Source organism: Phaethon lepturus, unplaced genomic scaffold (assembly GCF_000687285.1).
Source record: "Phaethon lepturus isolate BGI_N335 unplaced genomic scaffold, ASM68728v1 scaffold6349, whole genome shotgun sequence".
NCBI lineage: Eukaryota > Metazoa > Chordata > Aves > Phaethontiformes > Phaethontidae > Phaethon > Phaethon lepturus.
The window spans coordinates 22,055-46,647 of NW_010565416.1; the positions used below are offsets into that span (position 1 = coordinate 22,055).

Consider the following 24,593-nt stretch of genomic DNA (forward strand, 5'->3'; position numbering starts at 1 on the left):
CCAAATTCCCGTGGAATTTGCACTGCAATTTAAGCTCCTAAATCCTTTAGATGCTTCTGAAAAGTTGTACCTTTAATCTACAAGCCACGCGGCGCATTCATTGTGTCAGGCTGCTGTAGGCTATTCCAAGGAAAAAGAAACCCTAAAGTATACCTGTGACAGAGTCACCTCAAGAAGTTCTCTGGGTCTGTCTTCGCTTGTTTGCTCTACAATCTTTACTTCCCTGGCGGCTGGGGGCCATGTTGCTTCCTAGCTGATTCTCTGGTTTGCTTTCACTTCTAACCCGTTTATTTTTTTAGACCGATAAATCACCTACTGACCTCCACATGGTCCTGTTTCAGCTCACAAGCTTCCTTGGAAGCTGAAGCCAAGGCTGTGGGTTTTCTCTTAAATCTTAGTTATCCAGGTTTAAGAGCGCTCTTTCTTTTTTCCCCTGCATTGTTGTTGCAAATGGGTGATGAGCAAATTAAGATTTTGTTTTGTTTTGTTTAACCTTGTCCTAGGACACGGTGGGTTCTTTCCCCACGCCACTGCTCCCACTCCCACTATGACCGGTAGTGCTGTCTTTCGTGCCGTACGCGCAGGCCTGGCCTGAAGGCGTTCAGTGGAGTTGTGTGTGGGAAGTGTTTTAGCATTGTGGATGCAGGGTCAGTGCTTGCTCTGCTCCTCACGTCTTCTGGTAGGAACTTTATGTGAGCAAAAGAAAAAGTACCAAATGAGTGTGATCAGCTAACTTTTAGTGGTTCACAAACAAGTGCTAAATTGCAGAAGCAATCCAATCCTTTTTCTGAAGGACTTTTTTTTAAAAAGGAATGAAAAAGAATATTATTTATTTATTTTAAAATAAAGAATTCTGCAGACCAGTGCTCAAGGCAGTAAGGTTACTATGTGAATGCTCCCTTCCCTTGTTTTTATTCTAAAATAAGAATCTTTATTTGCTGGGTGGGAGGGATTTCTTTTGAGATTGTACATTTGTTGAAAACACCAGTTAAAATTAACAAAGTCACGGCAGTTGTTTCATCTCAGCAGGTCTATTAAGCTACATGGGGAATTCAAAATGTGGACTGCTTGAAAAAGCATCTGTAAATTTGAGGAAGGGGAGGATTTACCTCATAAGCTGTAATACAGCTTATGTCCTACATCCAGTAGGGTAAATTCAGCCTTTGAAATCTGGAGTCATGTGGAAGGCTCTTTGCTGAAAGGTCAGAACCCTGTTTGTGCAGTGTCCCCTTGTAAAGGGGAAATCTGTCTGTTGGCTCCCCGAAAGGAAGAGGTGGACGAGTGCAGTGGTCCTGGCTCAAGACTGTAAAAGTGGCGATCGTACATGTTACTTCGTGTTACTTGGTTCCTGAGTGGCATCGGACTTGCGGCTATGTCTTAGTTGCAGATAGTAGCATAACGTCCAGCACCCAGCAAAAAAAAAAAAATACTGGCAGGAATCACATCTTCCTCTCTTCAAAATGCAGAACCTGTGATTTGGGCTTGAAAATGTTGATGTTTTGAGATTAGTCACCTCTGTGTGCATACGTTCTTCAGCCAAATGCTTGTTTAATACGCTTCTTCCCTCCAGTTAGATAGTGCGTTATCCCGTCTCTCCCCAATGATACATCTTGTTCCAAAAAAACCCCATATGTCTATGGTCCAAGGTGTGGTCCAGCCGGTAGGCCCCCGGAGGGCACAGTGTTATGCTGCTCTTTCCAAGAGTTAGGAAGTGCTCTATGGTTTGGATTTCCCTGCACGCGCGTGTGTGTGTAGGGCAGTCCCTCGTTGGCGCGTTGTCTCAGCATCAGTCATGAATGAAGTGTCCTGGGGTTGGCAGATCTATTCCAAAACCTGCAGGTGGTGGCTCAGTGATAGCAAAGTTAATTTCCAGTCTCCTGCTAGATGTTTCAAACTGTGAATGCCACATTTCCAGTGATTCCACCTTGGAGTGTGTTTTTTAAGTTGTTCTGCTGTAGCAAGGAATCTTTCCGGCTATTTCAACCTGCTAATTTTTTTTGCAACCTACCTATAAAGTGAACACTTTGTCTTAGAACAGTTGTAGTCACTCTCTTTTACCTCTGACCGTTTTTGGATGCCCTGTGGGGTCAGTCTCAACACACACACACATGGTTTGTATTAATTGGGCTCATGCACTCAGCAACTTTCATTCGAAACAGCATCACCCTTTGCACGTGCTGATCTTCGGACATGTACAGTCAGGTGCAATTCGTGTGCTGTGTTGCTGGGCCCTACTTACTGCTTTTTTGTTATTGTATTCTAGGCATTTTTCTTAAATTTGATCTTTTCCATGTGTGCCCGAAAGAAAAATACGGGATTTCAAATGAGATCGAGTTGTTGGTGTTGCAGTTCCGCATGTGAAAGATGCACTGCCTTTTTTTTGTCCTGGTAACTTCTGACCTTGGTTTGGAAGAACAGAAATGAGAGCTGCTGTTCTCAGCTGTATTCCATGGAGATGAGAAAATTCCCAGTAGCAGGCATGGGCTGTCTCTCCCACCAGCACACCCAGAGACATCGTTTGGAGCATCCAGTTCATAAATTACTTACGTCGTCTTTTGCAATAGTGGCAAACCCCAGCGAAAAGTCCAATTAATTCTGTGGTGCCGTGCTGCCGTAGCCGCTTAGTGCATTTGCCTTTCAGATGCAATTTAATCTTTTTAGTAAGATCAGTACATTTCCTGGAATGGCAGAAAACATGGTGTGATTGGGGTGGACCTCAGACATCAGCAGGGGCCGTGCTTTGGAATGAGGACAGGACTGGATAGACGGTGAGCCCAAACAGCGTTTCTGCCACCAGCACCATTCCAGTTGCTCGCTGGCCCGGGGAACAGTGCCAAAGTGGTCTGTTCGCTCCTTCAGAGAAAAATATTTGCAAACAAACTGACTGCATCCAGCAGAGTCCAAGGGTTTAGGTTCAAGAGGTTAAGTTCTATTTACCAAGAAAAGCGTACCATCTAGCACAGTGCGTACGCATTTGCTACCCTTTTGTGCACTCTGCTTAATGCCTCACAGAAGGTTTCGTGCTTCAGGAAGGGTGGGGTGTTTTTTTTTAGCTCCTCTAAGCTCTAAAATCTCAGGGTCGGGAAGAAAAGGACAGGAGTAGTGTGATTTGGTGCAGTTAAATTATGTCACTGTATCATTTGAATTTGTAGCCACAGCTCCTGTTTGAGGGCAGCTTGATTTAATAAGCAATTTACTGTGCTGTATTTACTGAAATTGCTATGTCATGCCTGCAGTTTTTATGACTGCTCCTATTACATTTGTAACATTTAAACCACATCTGCGGTTATGAGTAGAATACTGGGCTTTTCCTCTTTCTTTTCTTTTAACGCAGATAGCTCTGTCACAGTACAGTAATGTTGCCGCTGTGTCCAGATCCGATTTAGATAATTACAGTATGTTCTTCCTTGCACCTTTTGAGCATTATCAGCAGAAACGGAGGGTACATGACAGTCGGGCTGCTTACATTAATGAGCAAAGCAAAAGTAAAACACCACAGATTAGCAGGGGGCACTTTGTGTGAAACACAGTAAGAATTTACGTTTGCGTTGCTCTGATTTTCCGGGGACTAGAAAGAAAAAGCTCATAGCAAACTTGAAAAATTACTATGGCAGTGTCCTGTGGTAACTTTCCGAGTGGGTAGCACTGCTGTGTAATGTTTTGGGCCAGAACTGTGCAAAGGAGGGCAAAAATTGCTCCTTGTTAAGGTGGTGTCAGACTTGCATAAATAGATATTCAGCTAACGTGACAGTGGTGCCAGCTGTCCGACCACAGCCAGCCACGGCGTGCAATGCTATTTCAGTGACTTTGTTAACGATGAAAGCCCAGCTCTGACTAAATGTACTTTATTTTTGGGGGGCTCCCAGCTTTTCTAAACATGTGGTGGCCCAGCATCTATGTACTTCATTTGTTACATGCTCAGTTGGAAACCTCTCATTTATGAATAGGAGCATTACTTGGATTCTCAAATATGTAGGTACTTAAAGTGGCGTTTTGTTGCTGACTGTGCAAATCTTCTTTTTGTTCATTGATTATAATGGTCCTTGTGTGGCAGCTGGATTAAATTAAGACTGAAGTCTCTGGGCTAAAAGCCCTGATGGAACTTTTGTGCAAAGGCTGCATTTCTCAACCAAGTAACTTTCTCTGGCGCTTCGGCAGACTGCCCGCATACAATTACATATTGTGGGCTAAATACCTGCAAACTTACATTTCTGATGAAGCCAATTCCACAGCAGCTGTATTTTATTGCAGACTGCTTTAAAAATAACTAGCTTGGATTTAGACCAAAAAATAAGATGGATGACTCAAATCCAGCACAACTAAACTGTGTCCAGCTCAGTGCTGCTGTGTCAGTTTGGCCAGAGCTCAGATGAAATGCCATCTCATCCTCAAGGACTGGGAGCGGCTCTGGCTCTCGGTATCCCTTGCTGCAGCTTGAGCCAAGGACTCGTGTCTCCCGAGGCGTGTCTCGGTGTCCAAGCGCAGCTTGGTGTTGGCAGCTCTGACCAGTGTCTGTTGCGAAACTCCAGTCTTGTAACATCAGTTTCTGTGCTTCAATGTGAAAAACTGAGCAGCCTCTACGATCAGTCTGCAAATACGGCCTCCCAAGCTTTAGAAATGAGAAGGTAAAATATAACTTACTGATGGTTATGCCTGCTTCGTTGGTGTAAGTGCTTTAGATAATTAAAGCTGTGGCTGATGTGACTGTCAGGAGAACTTCTGCTTCATGCTTACACAAAATGCCTGTGCATGGAGGGAGCATTCCCTACAGTGAAACCGTTGGCCTTCAAGCACTCGTGTTAGGATTAGCTCATGGTAGTACAACCTCTGCAGCTCTAAGCACTGAACTCAGCTCTTAGGCCTTTCTCCAAAGGCTGTGATGACAAGGCAATGGATGTGGCATGAAGTTAATTGCCTGCCCATGCAGGTGCTGGGGCAAGGTGGGGTCTGGCACAGCTGTCGCTAGTCTTTTGGGGGGAGAAGCTGGCAGGTGAGATGGAGTCATTTGCAGGGTCATGAGTTGGACCTCACATACATGGATAAAGGCAAGGAGGGACAGCAAAGGTCAGGGTCCCTCTCCATATGTACATACAACTGGTCAGCAGATGCTGCAGACAGTTGTGAAATGCCTGTACACCCTATAGCAGATCTCAAGGCTCTGGGACTAGGACAGTCCGAGAAGGAGGAACTCTTGGTCAGAACTCATTACTCATTAGGCCCACGCACAGCTGCATTGCTCATGAAACTCCACCTTTGTTTGCATCTTTATTGTCTCATGGCAACACCTGAGCATTTCTGTAGGTTTAGGCTGTATGGCCTGGTGTGGGGTGTGTGTTGGAGCACAGTCAGAAGAGAAGGAGCATTCCTGGTGGTTTGCTGTTCCTGCTGCAGTAATCCATAATTAGTTAATTACTGATCTGGCTTGGCCCCAGGGCTTTTCTAGACAGAGTTTAAATTTGCCATTGCAATGGGCAGAAAAAGGCGCAGCAAATCACAGGTCATGACAACTTGGGATTTTGTATTTTATTGCCTTCCTCACACTGTTTAGTCCGAGGGGACAGGGATGACATGCACTTGACAGCCAACCCAATGCAGGTAAGCTTTTAAGATAAATCTTGATCTCCTGTCTGCTGTAACTTGGTTTTACGTGGCCATTAAGTGAAGCAGAATCCAATTAACTTTGGAGTATTCGTAAACAGCATTGCAAGGATGATGCAGGCAACAAGAGCAGAAAGGCCACCAGCATGCGATTCCATCTTTTCTCATGTAGTTAGAGAAGAGAGAGTTCAGTGAAAACCCACTTTGTTTTTCTTTATGTGAAAAAACCAAACACTCTACATGTTTTGCATACGTGTAAGGCCATAAATCGCCGAGAAGGTGCTGACGAGGTCAGTGGTTGTGCAAGTGTGTAGGTAGTTCTGTTCTGAGCATCCCTCCAAGAACATTACAGTGCGCTGACACTACACCACAGAATTAGAGTGGAAAGGGGCCACAGTGAAATCGCAGTGTGAATACACTAGCTGTAAATTTTTTAGTTAAGGTTCCTATCATATGCTTCTATTTCTAACACAGTTAAAATTAAACTCTGCAGTCAAGGCTGAGCACTAGAAATTCTTTCTTCGCTACTTCAGCATTGCTAGCATCTTTTTCAACAACTTTCTTCTCCTCTGCAACCTCAGCTATGGGATACTTCAGCTCTACAGGACAGTACGTATCATCTCTCCACCGTCAGGAATGACCTCCTAAAGGACTTCCAGCAATGAGTGTTGAGATTGCTGTGACAGTGTCTGGTATCAGCTTTTAATTTGCGAGCATTTTCCTTGGCCCTCTGTTCGTGGATGGTTACTGCTGAAAATCTGCATGAAACTGTCCTTAATTCACCCCGCCTAATGCTGTTGCACAGATGGCATCTGCAATCAGTAGATCAGAGAGCACTGCTGTAGCTAAATAAGACATGGATGTTTGGGTCAAAGCCTCAATCTTAATTCTTGAGTTCCTACCCTCGATACAGCCACACTTAAACCAGCCTCCTGGTCTGTAGAATGTTCTGCCATCGAACACTTCAGAGTCAGGCTCTGCCTTTTATCTTGCAGACCCACCTGTTCTATGGGGCTTTTTTTATTTGTCTTTACAATAGCAGATACTAAATTCCTTGAGGCTGCTGCTTCTGTCTTGTAATGTGCTCCGTCAACTACTGCTATACAAACAGAAACCAAAGCTGTTTCGTGCAGTACAGAGTTCACTTGTGGAGTATTTAGAATTTGCCTTGAGCTCCATTCAGGACACAGAAGAAGCTGGTGCTTGTATTTAGGCTGCTGTGTCAGGCCGGTGGAAGGCAAAAAAGGATCCGGTGTTTTGGTTGTATTGGTTCAGCCAAAATGGTGTAGCATGACTGATGAGCCTGCTGGCGCAGGCTGCCGCAGTGGGAGCGGTATTAGCTGCCCCTGCTGAGCCTCTGCATCTCTCAGTCCTAGCGCTGTCTGCTACTGCTGCTGCAAAGTTGGTAGCTAGTAGCTCCACAAATGTTAAAACGATTCATCATCTTGGTCTCATTTGACTCAAACCGCTTTTTTCTATCACAGAAATTTACATTTTGTGTGCGTCTGCAAAAGATTTCTTTAAAAATGTTAGAAGTGACTGTTTCATAATATCGTGCAAAATGTATAGACTATAGCTGCTCGTTCCCTTCCCTGGAAGGGGAAGAATATTACAATTATCCCTTTTTAATCTTTCTTGTTATCCATTGTGTCTGGCAGGTGGAGGTGAAAATAGATTGAGATTTACAGTAAATCCATTTAAAGATCTAATGCTGTACTCATATAGAACTTGGCTTATGATTTTTAACAGATTTTGTACCATGTTAGTGAAGTGTAATTATGTAGGAAGAGAGTGGTTAAGAAAATGTAGCCATTAAAAAGGCATTTACCATAGCCATGCTACAGTAGTGGAGATCCTTCCCTCTTTGAAATACAGCTTAATTATTACTCTTGCAACTACATCATCGTTTTGCTTTCTCTTTTTTTAAGAGGCACCCACTACAGCAGAGAGTAAACTCAGCACAGCAGCGTCAAGCTGCGCAACAAAAAGCATTAACCTTGGAGGACCACTTTTTGGAAACAATTGTGTTTTTCTAAACTGAAGGGAGGACCTTTAAATTAAGATTCAAGATTTCATACAGAAGCCCTTGTGCCTTTTTGTTTCTTGCTGCCAGGGCAAGAGTTGAACAGAATTCTGAAAATTTAAAGTTTGCTGTAAAATCTAAACCTTTATTGACTGAACACTTACCTGAAAACTCACACTACCGTAAGTAAAAATGGTACTTTTTGCTCATGATGTGAAAAGTGATAGTAAAAGCCTTTGTGTGAAGGTCAGGTTACATGAAAATTTGGGGGTGGTGGTTTGGGGTTTTGTTTTTTGGGGGAGTTTTTGGAAGTTTGGTTGTGTTTTGGGTTGTTTTTTTTTTTTTTGAAAGGTCACAGTTTTTCATTGCAACCATGTTACTGATTTTTGTCAGCTGTCTGACTTTGGAATTGTAAAGTTATTTTTATGTCAATAATGGGTATACGTTTTATTCATTAAATGTATGTGAAAACTACAGGGTTTTTTTTTCTCCTAATTAAGAGCTCACACTTGAAGCATGAGCCAGTTTGTACAGAAATGTCCTCCTCGAGACACACCTTAGCACTACTGCTCACAAGAATGAACTGCCATCAACCCAGTTAGGACCAGTGTTGCAAGCACCACATTTGCAAAAGGTGGTGACTGAAGTCCCAGAGCCAGACCGGCTGCACTCCTGTGACAATGTGTACCCTGCAGGCCTATCCTAAAGAACAGCTCTGAAGAAGTACCTCTGAGGTCTGAGATAAATGTCATCTTTAAATGTACGGCTTAGCAGCCTCCAGAAGGGATTAAGGACTTCAAAGCCCTGGGACTGAATGGGATCTCTTTCCCTAATAAATGTAAATTTGATAGGCTTTCTCTAGTTGCGTTTCCTGTTAATGGTTTGATCAGCCAAAGTGGGTTGGAACTGGGAGCTTCACTCTAGGACCCTGGATTTCAGTGGCTACTTAAAGCTAGGAGCTGAAAAATGTATTAAAATTGTATTAAAAAAAAATACATTAAAAATGTTATTAAAAAAAAAAACCACCAAAAAACCATAAAACACTCCTCAGGATTAAATAGTGGAGCAGACCCTGGAAGGCCACTGAATTCTGCTCAGTTTTGGTAAGCCAACTCAATGCTGAATTACTTCTACAATGTGGTGCTGGGCCAAGGGACAGCAGAAAGCCCTGGTGCACAGAATTGTGCAGCCCTGGGCTTGGAGCATTTGTAACACGGGGTCAAATTCTGGCGAGCAGAGTAAAAACCAAACTGGAGCAAACGGTCCCTTTACTGAGTTACTGCATAAGAGAAAGGTACTACTTTTACCTCTGTAGGTTGTGCAGGGCCAGCAGAAGCATGTCTGCTATGCTCCACCTCACAGGCCAAAATGGGATGTGAACCTGGGAAGGGCTCAGGCATGCATCTGCTGGGCACTCTTCAGAATGGAGGAGAGCTGCAAGTAGGCAAAGCAGATGTTTGGGCACGTAACAAGGAGCAGGCAAGCAAACAATCTGACGCTAGTTCTTAAATGTAGGCACTTAGAGCTGTGTGTGGCACTAGCCTCAGGCACGCACGTAAGCAGCTAGCAACTTCATCCTTTCTCTCAGAAACCAGGAAGCGTAATAGCAGTGGACATTTTTTTTCCCTTTCTGCTAGGCAGGTATGGAGGCACACGTGGTCTTAATTACCACTAGGTGTTTTAATCATTGTTAGTAGTGTGCTCACACTAATTTACAGTGAGTTGTTGGTGTGCACCACCAGATTTTGTGTTAAAGACCTGTGAATTTCCCTTCTCGCAAAAAGGCAGCTAGAAAAGCTGAGTTTACACTTGTTTTATTACAAAACTAACCAATACAGCCTCAGCACTCTGCATACTCTCAGGCAGCCCTGGGAAGTTGCTTCCCAGGGCAGTGTGGAAATCGTGTTTCCAACTGCCACACCGAAGTGAGGGAGATGCAAATGACTGTATCATCTCCTGCTGCACTTTTGCTCATCTGGCTTTGGCCGATGCATCCAGGGAAGGCTAGAATGTTACGCTGCTTGAAGTATATCCAACAATCCTGATGCTACACAAGGAGGCACCAAAGGTCATTTGCAGTGAATCAGACAGCACGAAGCACATGTCTTCTATAAACACGTGGGTGATTTTTCCTCTTGTGGCTACTCTGACAGCTTCTTTTCTAATAATTGCTTCACCATAACAGGATTGGAGCGTCCTTGTGTTTCTCTTTGTACCAGGCCAATTAACTTATTTAGAACTTTTTGATTTCCTGCCTTTATGGCCATAACCTATAAAGAAAAAAAAGAGAATAGGAGACACCACTGTTACAGGAAAACAGGACATCTTCACGCATTCACAGCCAGGGTATGAATATTATTCTTGTTTGGACCATTGTGGTAGAATATTGTTTGGGCTAAGGTGTTATTTATAAAAACTGCCTTCAGCTTTGCAATAAGGTCCTTCTCTGCTCCCCTGAGACACCAGCAAGTCCCTACAGCAGCAGAGCCTCACAACTAACAAACAGAAATATCTCCTCGTATTGAAAAAGTCAGGAAACATTTTTGGATTTTAACAGTGTCTGCAACTTGAACAGCACATTCCTGGAAGAGAGCCAGAAAAACAACATGCACTTCACTTGCTAATAGGATCTACCTTTTTACTCTATATAGTGTTCAGTTATAACAAGTAATTTGCATCGAATTGTAGCCTATTTGATAATATTTGTGAGGTTCTTCAAGCACAGATGTAGGTGTTTTTTAACAGCAATGTTACTTCCTTTAAGCTAGGAATCTTTTGCAACATTGCAATTAATTAAAGGATCAGATATACAACCTCCTATCAGACAGTTGTGTTTGATGCACAATTACCTGCACAATAGCACAAATTACCTAGCCATATTTAAAAGCTAAGTAAAGACAGTGAAAAAAGCATTCAACATTTCACTTTTGGGCATTCTGAAAGGAGATGCTCCAGCTAAAAGCCAAGCGTCTGCCCTTCATATTGTTTGTGTGGCAGGGAAGACATTCTTTACGTTGTCAGAGTTACGGGGCAAAATGCAACAGCTTCAGTTAAACACGATGTCATATTTACAGATATTAAGGGAAGGATTGTGAACATATGAACAACCAACTGTGCCAATACCAAGCACAAATGCAAATATTGCTACTCATCACAGGATCCAAATTATTTGCAGTCTAAAATCTTCTCTGTAGAGAAGCAAAGGACTCATTACTCCCGATCTGCTAAAAATTACCTATGTGGGGCACAGTGCAGTACAATCCAGATAGATACTGCATTTTCGTAAAGTGCTCAGTGTTGGCTTGAGCAACTGTTTGTAAGTTAGTGCATTTTAAAGAAGGTTACTATCACGAAGCACAGCATACTACTATTTTTTTTTTTTTCCCCTTGTCAAGTACTCTGCTAACGCTATTTGGTAAGGTAAGCTCTTGCAGCGATTTAAAGCAGTGAATTACAGGCCTTCAAAGCAGCTTTTGCCTTGGCAAAAGATCACCTGGAAAAAGTAGGGAAGTGAGGCCATTCTACTGCATTTGGCTTGACTAAAACACTGGAAAACAGAGAGGAATTAAATTCTCAGAGAAAGTATTATTATTGAAATGGCAGTGTAGTTATGGACCTTCAGCTTCTGCACTTCCCAATCAGTTCTAATATTCTTTCTGTCCACACCTGTGCTTCCGTACCAGTCTTGAAAATACAGCAGCATTTTTATCAGGCTCTGCAAATGAGTCAGCCTGATGGAGGTCATGCCGACCTACTGCAAGCTCATTTTCTTTATCAAAAGCTCTTGTAAAGCTGTAAGCATCTCCCAATGAGATCTGGGGTAGGTGGTATTGTTCTCAAAAGATGTTAATGTTTTTTTCCAAATGGCAAATGTATCTAGACAATGTTTATATTAGAAGTAAGCTATTCACTTCTGCTTTTACGTTTTCACTACAGAGAACATAAAAGCACTTGTTTTCATTTTGCTTTTTATAAAGCACATTTTAGACTCTGTCAAAGACCCCTTTCCCACTTCTTCCCTTTCCTCATCAACAAGGTTTTTCTTTCTTTTTTCTCAGCCCAGACCTTGTTAGACTGATGAGCCACGCAGGCTGCTGCATGTCCTTCCAAGGAGATGGGGAAGAGCCAAAACCCCATCTTTCCTACTGCAGCACTTGCGCTGCTGCCACAGCCCAGCAGCAGAACCGCAGAGCAGCCAGCAGCTCTGGAGCCATCGGTGCCGCAGCCACAGGGGTCCAGCTCCTCCTCTCCCCACAGCCACTGTTAGGCAGGAGAGCCAGCCAGACTCATCTCGTTGGCAGTGGAGGGAGACGGACACATGGCAAAGAGGCAGATGCAAGTGAAATTTTTGCCTTGCCGGCTCTGATACAGTCTCTAATTCCTAATTCTATAAATATATGTCTGGCTGGCAGGTAACTTCAATCTCCAGCTTCAGCACAGTTTAACAGCGTTGCCCTAGTATCACAACAGACGACATAAAAATCAGAGTTATGGGGCCGGGTGGCCAGGTCAGGTTGATGGCAGTATAGCTGAAGAGGGAGAAGACCCAACAGTTTTGCTTTCCTGCATTAAATTTTTATGGTCTCTCAGAATGACTTAGCGCATTAGCCAGACCAGTAATTTCTTCTGCTGATCATTTTGTGTAAGCTCCAATTTAAAAAAAAATCCACTTAGTAAAATAAGAAAGGAGAAGAAAAGCCTGATAGTATCTCAGCAGCAGGTTTAATACTCCTATACTGGCTCTAGAGCTCAAATGCCAATCAAAAGAAAAAAAATAGAGAGGCCATTTTCACCCCCTTTTTAGTGCCACAGACTGCCATAGTGCACAAGCTTCCCAGCACCACCGTAATCACCTCATTTTCTTGTCCATCAATCACCGTCTGGCAGATCTGTTCGAGCTCTTTTTGATCCTGTATCAGTTCAAGCTTCTTTTCCTTAACAATTTCAAGAGGAGTCTTCCCTTCCCCCTTCCACAATTCCGCAAGCACCTGAAAATCACAATGAGTAGCAAAGGTCAGTGTCTTGACTTACCAATGCTGTTTACATGCAGTATTTCAGTTACTGACCCAAGAAGCCAGATTTTAGTTAAAGCAAGAGCAGATTGTCTAAACGTGAACAAACCCAGGATTTAATCCTATGCCTCACTGAGAGAGCTATTATACCCTCCCTCCTCTGCATCCTGAAATAAGACAAAGCATCATCACTCACTGCACGAATGCAGGTTAATGGTTCACAACCGCGGCTCTGCAGCCCACCGCAGTACCGGGAGCTGCCCACTACTACCAGTGATAGTACCTGTTCAAAGAAGTTTGCCGAGCACAGCCCCATCTACCTAGCTGTGCTGAGCTGCCACTCCCTTGCTGGGAGAGGGGAGCACCACAGCAGAGACTCTCACTGGCGGCGAGGCCGTTCCTCAGGCACTACTCGTGCTCATCTAACATTATTCACAAGAGCTGCCTGAGAGCATTAAGAAAATGCGTTTCCATGAGAAATGTCTCTGCCCGGGAATTGACGATTAGCTGACTATTGTACCAAGTCCAATCCCAGGTAACTCATCCCATCACCAGTCCTCATCAGCAAGCTGTAATGAGGATATGTATGACAAAGCAGAAGAAAAATAGTGCTGGGCAGAATGAATGCAGCACCTCCAGCCCACCTATGCATCACCTCCAAGTACTGGAATGCTGGGCGAACCCAGGCCTCCGGAATAATCACTTGCTAATGCTTGTGTGTCTTCCTATGCTGTAGCAGGGCTATCGCCCTGGAATAAACTTGAGAGAAGAGAACATTTATAAAAAACCAATTTCCTTGGGCAGTCATTTTCTGTATTCCCTTTGCTCTTATTTCAGAGCTGTGGGAGGAGAGAGAGAAAACTCTTATTAAAACAGCTGCTTGTGCTCCATCCTGAGCTGAAGATATAATTGTACATTTGGGCCATTGCTGTGTAGCAATATGGAAATGGATGTCAAATTTCAGCCTTAAATACTCACTGTAGGATGAAGAAGAGGCTGGGATGGGGAGACGAGAAGGGGCATTCAAACTGCATGTTAAAAAATTAGCAGGGCAGCAAGACAACTTAGGAAAAATAGAGCATGTGGGATGCTATCTTAACTACCCCAGCAATTTTCTTCAGCATGAAGAATTTTCTGGTACAAAAGCCCTTCAGTTAAACAATTCTGTAGCCACAACAGGTATTTAAGAACCATGCACTGACACAGTTCCTGCAAGAGGAGATTTGTTTGCCCGCGGTACCCCAAAGCTTTTTATGGGATCTTACATCTCCGCAGGAGACCTTGAAAGGGTAATGACATGCAGCTGCATTGTGGCAGATACATCTTGTTTTTTCCCCTGTAAGAGGGTTACAGGCAGATCACAATATTAAAGTTACTGATAAGCAGCCAGAGTTACAACCGCTGTAAGTAAAGCCTTCAGATGTTTATATCTAAATAAATCAGTGCAGTATATGATGTCTTCTAGAAGATCTTCCTTCTAGTGCAGTACTTAAATATCATTGTGCCAGGGCTACCTGGAATATCCCTAGAAAGAAATACACCCAATAGAGATTCAAAGTGCCTGCAGCCACTTGCCTTTTTTTTGTTGCACTCCACTGCTACCCCAGGCAGCCCCCTCCCGCTCCTTCCCTGAGGGAGCGGGCAGGAAGCTTTCTGTCCTCGAGGCTTCTCAATGCACCAGGATGGTACATCACCCCTCAGAAGGAGCCCTGTCCTCTTTGCGCAGCACAGCCCACAGCAAAACACCCTGGAGAGCCTAAAGTGCTGCACAAATCAGGGGCTGGACAATCAATAAGCCATACCGCTCTCCTGGAAAAAGGCAGATGTGATTTTTAGGACTGGCATGTATTCAAGCAGGATGCCATGGGCTACAGGAGGCGAAAATCTGCAACAAACAAAATCTACGCAGCCAACCATGGCAGAGTTACCCAGGAGCAACTAATGCATCAGATTGACTTAGATCAGGGGCAGGACAGCTTGACAGTCAGAGATCCAGCTCTGATTCCCTGCTATTCCTATGCCAAACATCGCCTGGCACCAAAAAAAGCTTGTCCATTATAAACCTTGAAGGCACCACATTCCCCCTGTGACATCTGCATCATGTGTACTTTTCAATTTGGTAACAAGCATCTCCACTTAGCTAGTAGAGCAACAATGTTATCAAGGCTCTTGCGTGTTACAGGTATGTAGGAAAGCAGAAAGAGATGTGGCCAAGACCTGTCAAGGATGCACTTTTAAAAATGTGTTTCTCCACTTGGCAAGGAGTACGAATCTAAAGAAAGCAGTTTAAAAAATGATTTCAACTCATTTACACAAACTGCCTGCACCAGAACAGGAGGATCAAATTATGAAGTCTCCAGAGCCAAAACGAGAATCTCAGGCCTCATTTCCATTACTGAAATCTCAGTAGTTTCTACTATTGATTCTTGCCTGAGCGTGATTAGATTTTAATGATGTTCTGCAGTCTCTGCCTACACAGGCATAGCAGCAAACCGTTGGTCAAGATGAATTAATCAGGACTTACATGTCTGGCTGCCATGGGCATCATATCAAACATTTTGCAACTGGTGAATGTGCCAGCTGACTGCTGTGCCTGAGAACACTCCAACTGGAAACCCTATCTGCAGTGACTTGCTGCCAAGGGTGGGAGGGAAGCAGCAGGCAGTACCACTCCAGTCAGTCCTGTGGGCATCTCTCCTTTCTAGTGATGGAAGCCTCGATGGCTGGCAGTTGTCCCTCAGCCTCTGACAGAAGTGAGGAGCAAGCTGGGTCCAGTCCTCCAGATGGTATAGCCATAATTGTCAAAGCAGATGGTTTTGTTTAGGTTTGTGTACTGTACTCATTTCCCTGACACCTACTTTAAAGTAGGGGTGCCAAGTGGGTCTCTTGAAGTTATTCCTATGTGGGTGACCTATGCAACTGCAGAAGCAAAGAAGACCTGGGGTCTGCTCTGCTCCATACGCTGCTACAGATCCCCGATGAACGCGTGACAAGGGTGTCCACGCGAAGTTGCGCCAGCATGGCTGCCAGCAGCAAGGGCAAGTTTCTGCTTCCCCAGCCCAGGAACCAGCGTCTTCCCACAATGCCCTAACACAAAGGCAGGCCCCTTGCACCAGAGATGTACTCACTGCCAGCCCTGCGAAGGAGGACCGAGGCCCCATCTCGGGCATACTCCCCATCAGACTGGTTTCAGCCCTGGATGAGCAACACCGGCGCCTCCCACTGTGGGCTTCAAAATGGTGCCTCTGGGGTGGGCTGCAGCATGTGCCTGGGCAGGTCCCCTGATCCAGGACACGCTCACCCCACAGCCCCACACACCAGCAGAGCTGCTCCCCTCTGCACAGGTAATGCCAGTCTGAAACTGCTTCAGGGACCTCTGGAGTAGGATGCTATATTTGATGGCAAGTTGGGCATGAGCTCTGTAATTACCTAAGTGGTAATTATGTAAGCACACAGTGCCCTTTCCTTGGCATATGCATCCTACCATACAATGTTCTGCGTCTATAATCAGTGCTCTCAGCTTTTATCTGCCTGTGTTTTAGTGCCTTATACAGCAGAGACTGAACACAAAATCTCTTTAAAAATTTAAACTGTTAACAGCTTCCTGCAGCGAGCATGTATGTGTATGCATGTCTGCGCGATCACCCCATCCAACCCTTCCATCCTTGCTCGTTGGATCTGTCTCTACCGCTGCAGTTCATTCTCCCCCACCCCAAGTGCTGCAATTCATCTGCTGTTGTGTATATATAGCCCTTTCTGCCCTCGGGCCATCCAGTGTCTCTGCCTACTGCTGAGAATTGTTATAAACATTTGTTATTCTTCTGACATCCAGGCAACCGAAATACTTTTCTAAATGTGGCAAGGTTTCTGCAGTTTGATAGCATCACTCTGTGATGGCAAACAGTACTGTTATTTCTCTGTGTCCAATTTCAGAACACCGAGGATAACATGGACATTACAAGGAGTTGGTAATTAAACAAGGAAAGCATCTCTGAAATTCTTGACATTTCATAACCTGTCAGAAGTGCTAGCACACAAATGTATCACAAGGCAAGAAGCTCCTGTAGGAGAGCATTAGTACCCCGTCTCTACCTCCACAAGGAAGACCAGAGTTAGGACTAGACTTCGGAAGCTTCCCTTTCAAATGCAGAGACCAAACTGATGCGTGTGCCATAACCCTGCAGGCACAGAACCACTCTGCATTCCAATGCTTTTCCTATTAATACTTTATCTCCTTTTTGAAGCTTTTATTTTTCCAATCCAAAATTTCCAAATGCACATGCCTGAAGTCAGGCACTTAAATCCTTATTTATGATGCCTGTCATATGCAGCTGGCCATTCACAGAAGCAGACCAACAACAAGACCAACTTAATTAAGAACCACAAGCGTCTCCAAAAAAGAAAACAACAAACCAGGAAATTTAAGTGTCTCCAAGTAGGGTAAAAAGTCAGATTTGCAACAGTTACACTTGGTTTATAATCATGCAAAAACACGTGAACGGACTTCAATAGTATTCCAAAATTGTACTTGGATTAAATCAGCATGTGCTAGAAAGATGGAAACTGGCCCCATGTATTTCAGTGTGTTAAAAGCTTGAAAGCAGACAAGGCAAGTTAAATATCTTCATTAACAGCTTCACTGATGATTTTCACACCTGAAATGTGAATGTCTAAGATACTTACCTAGAGGATAACAATTAACTTGAAAAGACAACACACTCCACATAAATGGACGGCAACAATTTCAGGTGAATGACAGATTATTTCCTACCACAAAAAACCTCCAAATTTTGCCTACAGACACAGCAGTCACGATACCCATCATTAGCAGGTCACAGTTTTAGATACAAATCATCAAGAGCTGATTTTTCAGACTGTCCTAAGCAAGATGGTATTTAAAAAGAGAAGCTATCTCTACCATCAGTACTTGCTTGAGGTCCATGATAGCACTTGCTCAAAGAAGCAAGGATAAAAGGAAGGACAGACCTCTCTACTTTTGACTCAGGGGTATGCCAAAGCAGAACTCTTTTTTTTGTGACTACATTCATGTAAATTATGTCCTTTTCCACATGCTAATGCTTGGGAACATAGACCTTACTGTCCCTTAGTACCTAGGAACTGATACTCTCAGCTTAACTGCAAGTCATGGATTAGCTCCCACTGACCTTTCACTTAGGTCTGACTTGAACTGTGAAATTGAGATCTAGTGTCCAGCCTGTTCAGAAGCAGGGTTTATTTGACTTCAGTTCACATTACTTAAATCTACTATTTGGCTTGTGCCCCCTTCTAACAATAAATATGCAGATGTATCTGTAAAATTATACACACATGAGGCATTTTCATCTATTATATGTATATAGTAGATACAAAATTTCTCCTTCACCAACATTCTAAATCATTTCCTTTTAAAGTGACCGACACCTATTACAAATTTGCTACGCGAAGGGGGTAAGCAGCCACAGGTTCAGAGTACAGTAAAATCAAAAAGGTACATACCTGCTTTGCTGCTGTAGAAGAAATTTCTTTTTTTTCTAGAAGGTTCAGAAGGTCGGCCAGGATCAAAGAACTGACTGGGCTAGGGAAAAAGGAGGCAGAAATTACCTCAGGGAGTAAAGTGGAGAAATACATCTAGGCTACTGTTGTTTGCCTAAAGATCACACAGTTTAGCATGACAAGCTAGTATCTTTCCTCATGAGACCCTATATTCAACTTTGGTATTGATTGCCTCATTATGCTTTACCATTGTCATATTCCAAAGAAGGAAGACTGATTACCACTCGCAACTACACGATCCTCTTCTCTGCAAGGTATTTGGTTAACTTCATTCAGCATGACTGCATCAAGGCCTACGCAGTACTGCCTACCGTAACAAACTTCACAGATAATAACTTAAGCAGAAGCGAGCAACAGAGTGATGCAATACTATTCATGGTTCATGAGAAAAGGATCACTTTTGTTTCACAACTGTAGTTATCAAGAGGCCTCGCCTTTCCTTTACTGTAAGGGAATGTTGTTTCAAGTAACTGAGCAGGTCTTTTAGAATCCAGCCGATCACTTTCTTTGGCTTCATCTGCGTCTGTTTTACCACGTTTTCAAAGAATTCTGTTAATCCGTCTTCATTCTGTTCAAGAAAAGTTAAATGCATCAAAAAGATACCAGAGTGCAAACATGTCTAATTATAAAATTACATTTGGAGTATAAATACTCAAAGTAAACTTGGTTTTGTGAATTCATTGTAAAGTCACAAGGCTTTGGAGTAATTTTATTAACCTAACAGCAAACAAACTATGTTATGTCTAAAATAGGGACATATAGCTTATCTGCCAGCCTGTCTTACTGGAACTTCCAATAACGGAGTGATCTTTTCTTCTTAACTCCTCCCTAAAATTAGCATTTGGGGAGAAGCTTTCTCACCTCCTCACGTATTTTAAATATGTAAAATACGAGAAAATATAATGCTGCCATCTAACAACTGTCACTGCTACCTTTTACCAAGAAGAGATTTTTCTTGAAACTGTCTACAGATATTTCACTCTTGCCTTGCAATCACTTCTATTTACTTTGGACTGAAGGAATAAGTTTAGCTTGCATTCACCCTTCAGTAATATGGAAAGGTTACACCGTAAGAAGCAAGGTTTTATTTTTCCAGTCTTTTCAGAGAAGCTATGTAAGCTTTTCCACAGCACCGTAAATGCTCAGAAGGTATGACAGTAGGGGATTCAATTTATAGCCTAAGTGAAATCTGAGATTGTTTTTAGAACAGATACTGCACAGTCTGTTGAATGCTGTGCTGTTTGTCATCAAGGCATTGATGGATCTTTAACTGTAGCACAGAACTCATTAGGTCTACTGAAGGCTGAAGAGATATTAAGTGGCAGCCCCTACCTTTTCAAGAAGGAATCCAAATCCAGCGTGCCACTGGACTTCTGCAGTGTGTGCCATAAATGCAGAGGAGGACAAGCCAGCTCTCAGAAGTTGTGAGAGGTAACAGTTTAAAGACAGCCAAGGAGCTATTCTAAGTATACTGTCATCACAGCAAAAACATTTTCCAAGCACATACTGACTGCAGCCAGATCCTCTGAACAGTTCTGAGCAAAAAGACTGCAGGTACACACTAAACCAAAGCCTGACTTTTCCACTCAAACAAATCCCGTCAAAACAGTCTCGTTTTCCCTTGTTTTTAAAGATAATGTATCACCATAGCAATACAGAATTTTAGACTTTCCTCCTCAAAACTTTCACAACACAGCTCTAGATACTACATTTTTAATTTGTAATGACGTATGGCTTTTGAGAAGACTGCACACTACTGCTCTCTGTTCTGTGAAACAGTACAAAAATGTACTTAGACTAATGGTAGATGTGCTATAAAACTGGTGTGACACAAATCAGACCCATCCCCTTTACCTGGAGACCATGAGCAAAGAAACCAAGTTCTCAGCCTAGAAAGCCACTGATGTCTTTTGTGAACCAATCTTGTAACTCCCCCTACTTATCTATCTAATATACACAGCCATAATTCTCTTCTTTTCCAGTGCTCTTACAAATTGAACCAGCAGCTACTTTGTTATCAAATAAAGTAAAGTCTAAGGCTAAACGGACTATGAGGAACAAATTTGGCTTTAAAAAAAAAGGGAATGACAAGATTACCAAAGTACAGCAAACAATTAAAAACTGCGTCTGTGTTAAGTGGAATTACTAAAATGATGCATTACTAAATACTGTACTCTTTCTAATTCACCTCAGGATTCATTAGCACAAACAAACACTGATTATTTAAACAGCGGGTTCCCTTCCACAAAAACACCTGCCCAATTTAGGTAGGAAAAAGTGAGCACATATAAATGCCGGTTTCTTTACACACGCTGCAGAAGGTTTTACAAACACTCCAGGCAGAGCAGGTCTAGCTACATTATGCACACGAAAACAATGTCTGTGGATGCCACATGTCTGAATGCAGGCTACACAACTCGCGTGCAGCATGTCCAACACTTTCATAATCTATAGACTAGAGACCTTATCTCTAGCAGTGGGCACACTCAGATTTCTGGATACCAACAACCTGGCTGGAGCTACAGCTCTGACTCTGCTGCCAGACCTTTGAAAAATCAAGGGCAAACATACCCAGCCTTCACATTTTCATCTGATGATTTCCAGGCAGCAAGAAGAGAAAAGCCCAGGAATACTCAGACAGACAGACTTACGTACACTACCAGGTACTGAACCCCATACTCACGACTTGTGCACATAAAACCAGACATATTCCCCAAAATTCCTTTACATTCATTTTAGGTTTTTTAAAGTGATTGTCATTTTCCGCAGCCAAAGAGTAGGAAAACCCAGCAATGCTAGACTGAAATGGATAAGACAGAATGTCAAAACATCAAAATAACTGACAGAAACTAAATATTTTCTTGCCATATTAGAAAAATGCAGGCAAAACTTGATTAGCTTCAATTCCTAGATACTGTACTACCTGAACTTGACTTTAACTTGTTCTGCATTTTGGTCAACTTTCTTCATGCCAAATTAATTCCAACTACCAACACACACACACCTGTCCCTTGCGATAGATCTGAGCTGAAAGCTACTGCACACTCTCATGTGCTGGTTTACAGGAATGCTAACTGACTGTTCTCACTTAATTCTGAATACCATATTTTCATCTTCATAGAAGGAAAACCAGAAATGTGGAACTGCAGCACTGTGTTTGTGATCCAGGCCCATTCAGTGCTCCCATTACGCACTGAATATGCTGTAACTTACTCATTGGAGTCTCACTGGCATGAAATCTGACATAGCAGTATTTCAACCAGATGCAAATTTCTTTCTTAAACATTGTTTAAAATGACCATTTAATAGTACTGAGATGCCAAAAAAAAAATAGTGGTGCAATGAGTCCAGATGTTTTTAAAACAAGTTTAAAACAATACATTATTTTACAAAACACCATGGGTAAAATCTTTAGGGACATTGAGGCTGTAATGAAAACTTATGCTTTTAAAGACCAATAATGCTTTCCAAGAACTGAAGAAGAAAACTACATCAGTGTTAACAAATAAAATGTCATTTTCTGCTTTCTTATCCCCATTTTCACCTTGACAGTTCCCACAATAACCAACTGTGAGGTAACAACTGCTGCAAAAATCTCCAAGATTGTCAGGGAAAAAAAGAGAAAATCTAGCCTATTAAAGCAGACAAGCAGAACAGTCAAAGAAAGTTCAAACTTTTTCCTACGGCTTCTTACGAAGTGATTTAAGTTCTAAAAATAAGCGTAAAGTCACCTGCACACCAACATGTATGAGGATGGCATGCGATAAAATGGTCAAAAACCAATTTCTACAGCATCCCACTTTTGACTGTTCGAAGGATTCACCAATGTAATTGTTCCACCAAGCAATAAGCCAAAGCTGAAGTGGAACTGCCACTTCTATCTGAGTAAGCAGGGGAACAGTAAATATACAGGAAGACTGGGAATTCAGAGGAGAAAGGAAGTGATCAGACTGTTTTTTTTCTAATGCTGTACTGTAACAATTGATCTATTTTTTTGTTGGAGCTCTCTGGACTGCAGCATTTCATTTTTTTGAAAACAAAATGTGACATTAAAGTCTATGCCAACACATCTTACTTTTTTTGACTCAATAGGAAACTAAACAAAAATATTATAATACCATAACTGGCAAAGTTGTCCGAGATCCCTCTTGACTGATGTATTTACAGTCTACCAGTGTACACGGCAAAGTAGAAATTGCATGCAGAAACTGAATACCCAAATACCATGGGGTCTATGTGGCTCAAAGAATTGTATCTTTATGAATAAGAAGGGTTCTGCATAAAGAAAATCAGAAACTTCATTGATTTTTACAATTTATACAAAACTGTCAAAAACGTATCAGTTTACACTTAAGAAGTTTCAGATATAAAGATATTAATAGGTAATGCTCTCCTTCCATTTCAGTACATCTTGTAATTGGGCAAAGCTGGAGTCTCAAATTCTTAGTACTGCAGTACATATAGGTAGCTATTGTATATGAGAAAAAAGCTCATGAAGTAAGCTTAGAAGCTAACTTGCATGCTGAAGTATGGTATTGTTTTATTATAACTTTGGTGCATAACATTTTCTCTAACAAGTTGGCGCAGAACAGAGATTTTGCATTTTAGAGTCATCCCTCTACCACTGCCATTTATTTAATGAGCACTCCTGGGCACTCTAACCTGAAAGAATGCTCATTAGATTTGTGCATCTGGCCCTATCAGCAGTCTTCTGCAACTTCTGATGTAAGCTTAACACAGCAATGGACATACCATTTTCAGATGAATTAAGGTTAACTAGTCTCCCAGTGAACAGGCAAGCAACTTTTATGGAGAGTATACATGTTGACATTCTAATACACAATAAAAGAAGACCCGCAATGAAGAACGTGTTCGCTTCATGCATTCAAATGGATGCATTATCTCATTACAAGCTGAATTCCAAATTTCATCTTGGAGCTCATTAATTGTCTTATACGTTGCAAAAAGGAAAAAAAAATTAAAAGGGAAAAAGCAAAGGCAATAGTGGATCTCAGAGAATGGCTGGAAGGAAAGGGCACTTGATGAAGCAAATACATAAAGCTAGTTGATAGAGATGACAGAAACCACAGAGCAGAAGCCATCAATACTAGCAAAACTGAAACGTGAAAGAAGTGGGTTGATGCCAACTGAAAGGAGTGTGTGTACTGGGTCTGGCTGGGATGGAGGCTTTTTTGAAACTGCTTTTCTTAAGAGCAGCCTGTAGGTGCTGTGTTTTGGATTTTTGACTAAAGCAGTGCTGAGAACACATCGGTGTTTTGGCTGCCACTGAGCAGTACTTGCACAGCATGAAGGCTTTCTCTTTTTCTCCACTCTACCCTTCAGAGCAAATAGGCTGAAGGTGGGCACAAAGTTGGGCATGGACACAACCTGGACAGCTAACCCAAACTGACTAAGTGGATATTCCATGCCATATAACACCATGCTTAACAAGAAAATCTGAGGGAAGGGGATTTTGGGGGAGGTAGTCATTGGTTGGACACTAGCTGCGCATCAGTCTACTTGTGGGATGTGGCAAGTGATTGCATTTGCATCACTTCTGGGTTTTTTCCCTTCCTCCTTCCTTAACTTATTTAAGTGTCTATCTCAAACCAAGAGTTTTCTCGCTTCTGCTCTTCCTATGCTCTCCCCTATCCCCTCCCATGGGGGGAATGAGTGAGCAGCTGTGGTGCCTAGCAGCTGGTGGGGGTCAACCCACCACAGAAGGGGAGAATAATAAAAAAAGTCAGAGGGGGAAAAAAAAAAAAAAGGGTTCAGGACCTATCTGCCCTTCTGAGCTCTGTTTATTTTAATATGTGAGAAATAAGTTGATATGAAAAAATGCATGCATGGACAGGAATACTGGCTGCAAAATCACATTTTCCAGCTTATACAATGAAATAGAAAGGTAAGATACTACTGACACCTCTCGATGCTATCACTGCAGCCTCATGACTTTGATGAGACTTACAACTCACTTGCCCACCAAACAGTAAGAGATCTGCAACTCACTGTAACAGCACGGGACCACAAGAGCAGTTTTCCTAACAGCTTTCAGTTTCAGAAGAAAGAACCTTTTTTTTTTTTTCCTGTAGAACCAGCTTCTGCACAAGTGTGTTAAGTTACAGACACACAAAGGAAGGATACTACGTTGTTAAGTTAGGTGCACTGCTCTCCCTCTATTTATAGTCAAAGGAAAGGAACTCCTCTAGAGGACAATTTAAAGTACTCAGGGTTCCACTCTGAATCTTACTTTAAAATCCCTTTCCTTCTGTCTCCACTAATCACAGAGGTAACCAAAGCATGACACTGTCCTAGCTTAACTGGCTATGTGAAATGTGAAATGTGTAATCTTGGATGGCTATATTAACCGCCGCCCCCCCCCCCCCCCCCCACTCCCACGCACACCA

General features: G+C 42.6%; 1 protein-coding gene across 1 annotated transcript in view; it reads right to left on the reverse strand.

Annotated features, from left to right (window-relative positions):
• Positions 1–9,762: 9,762 nt before the first annotated feature.
• GATB (glutamyl-tRNA(Gln) amidotransferase, subunit B) overlaps positions 9,763–24,593 on the reverse strand; it is a gene marked incomplete at its 5' end in the record, with an annotated part of 41,506 nt that continues 26,675 nt past the window's right edge. Inside the window, 4 exons of the mRNA XM_010295171.1 lie at positions 9,763–9,891; positions 12,475–12,609; positions 18,130–18,208; positions 18,621–18,754. Of these exons, the coding sequence (XP_010293473.1) occupies positions 9,763–9,891; positions 12,475–12,609; positions 18,130–18,208; positions 18,621–18,754 (477 nt within the window). The remainder of the gene's footprint in view (positions 9,892–12,474; positions 12,610–18,129; positions 18,209–18,620; positions 18,755–24,593) is intronic.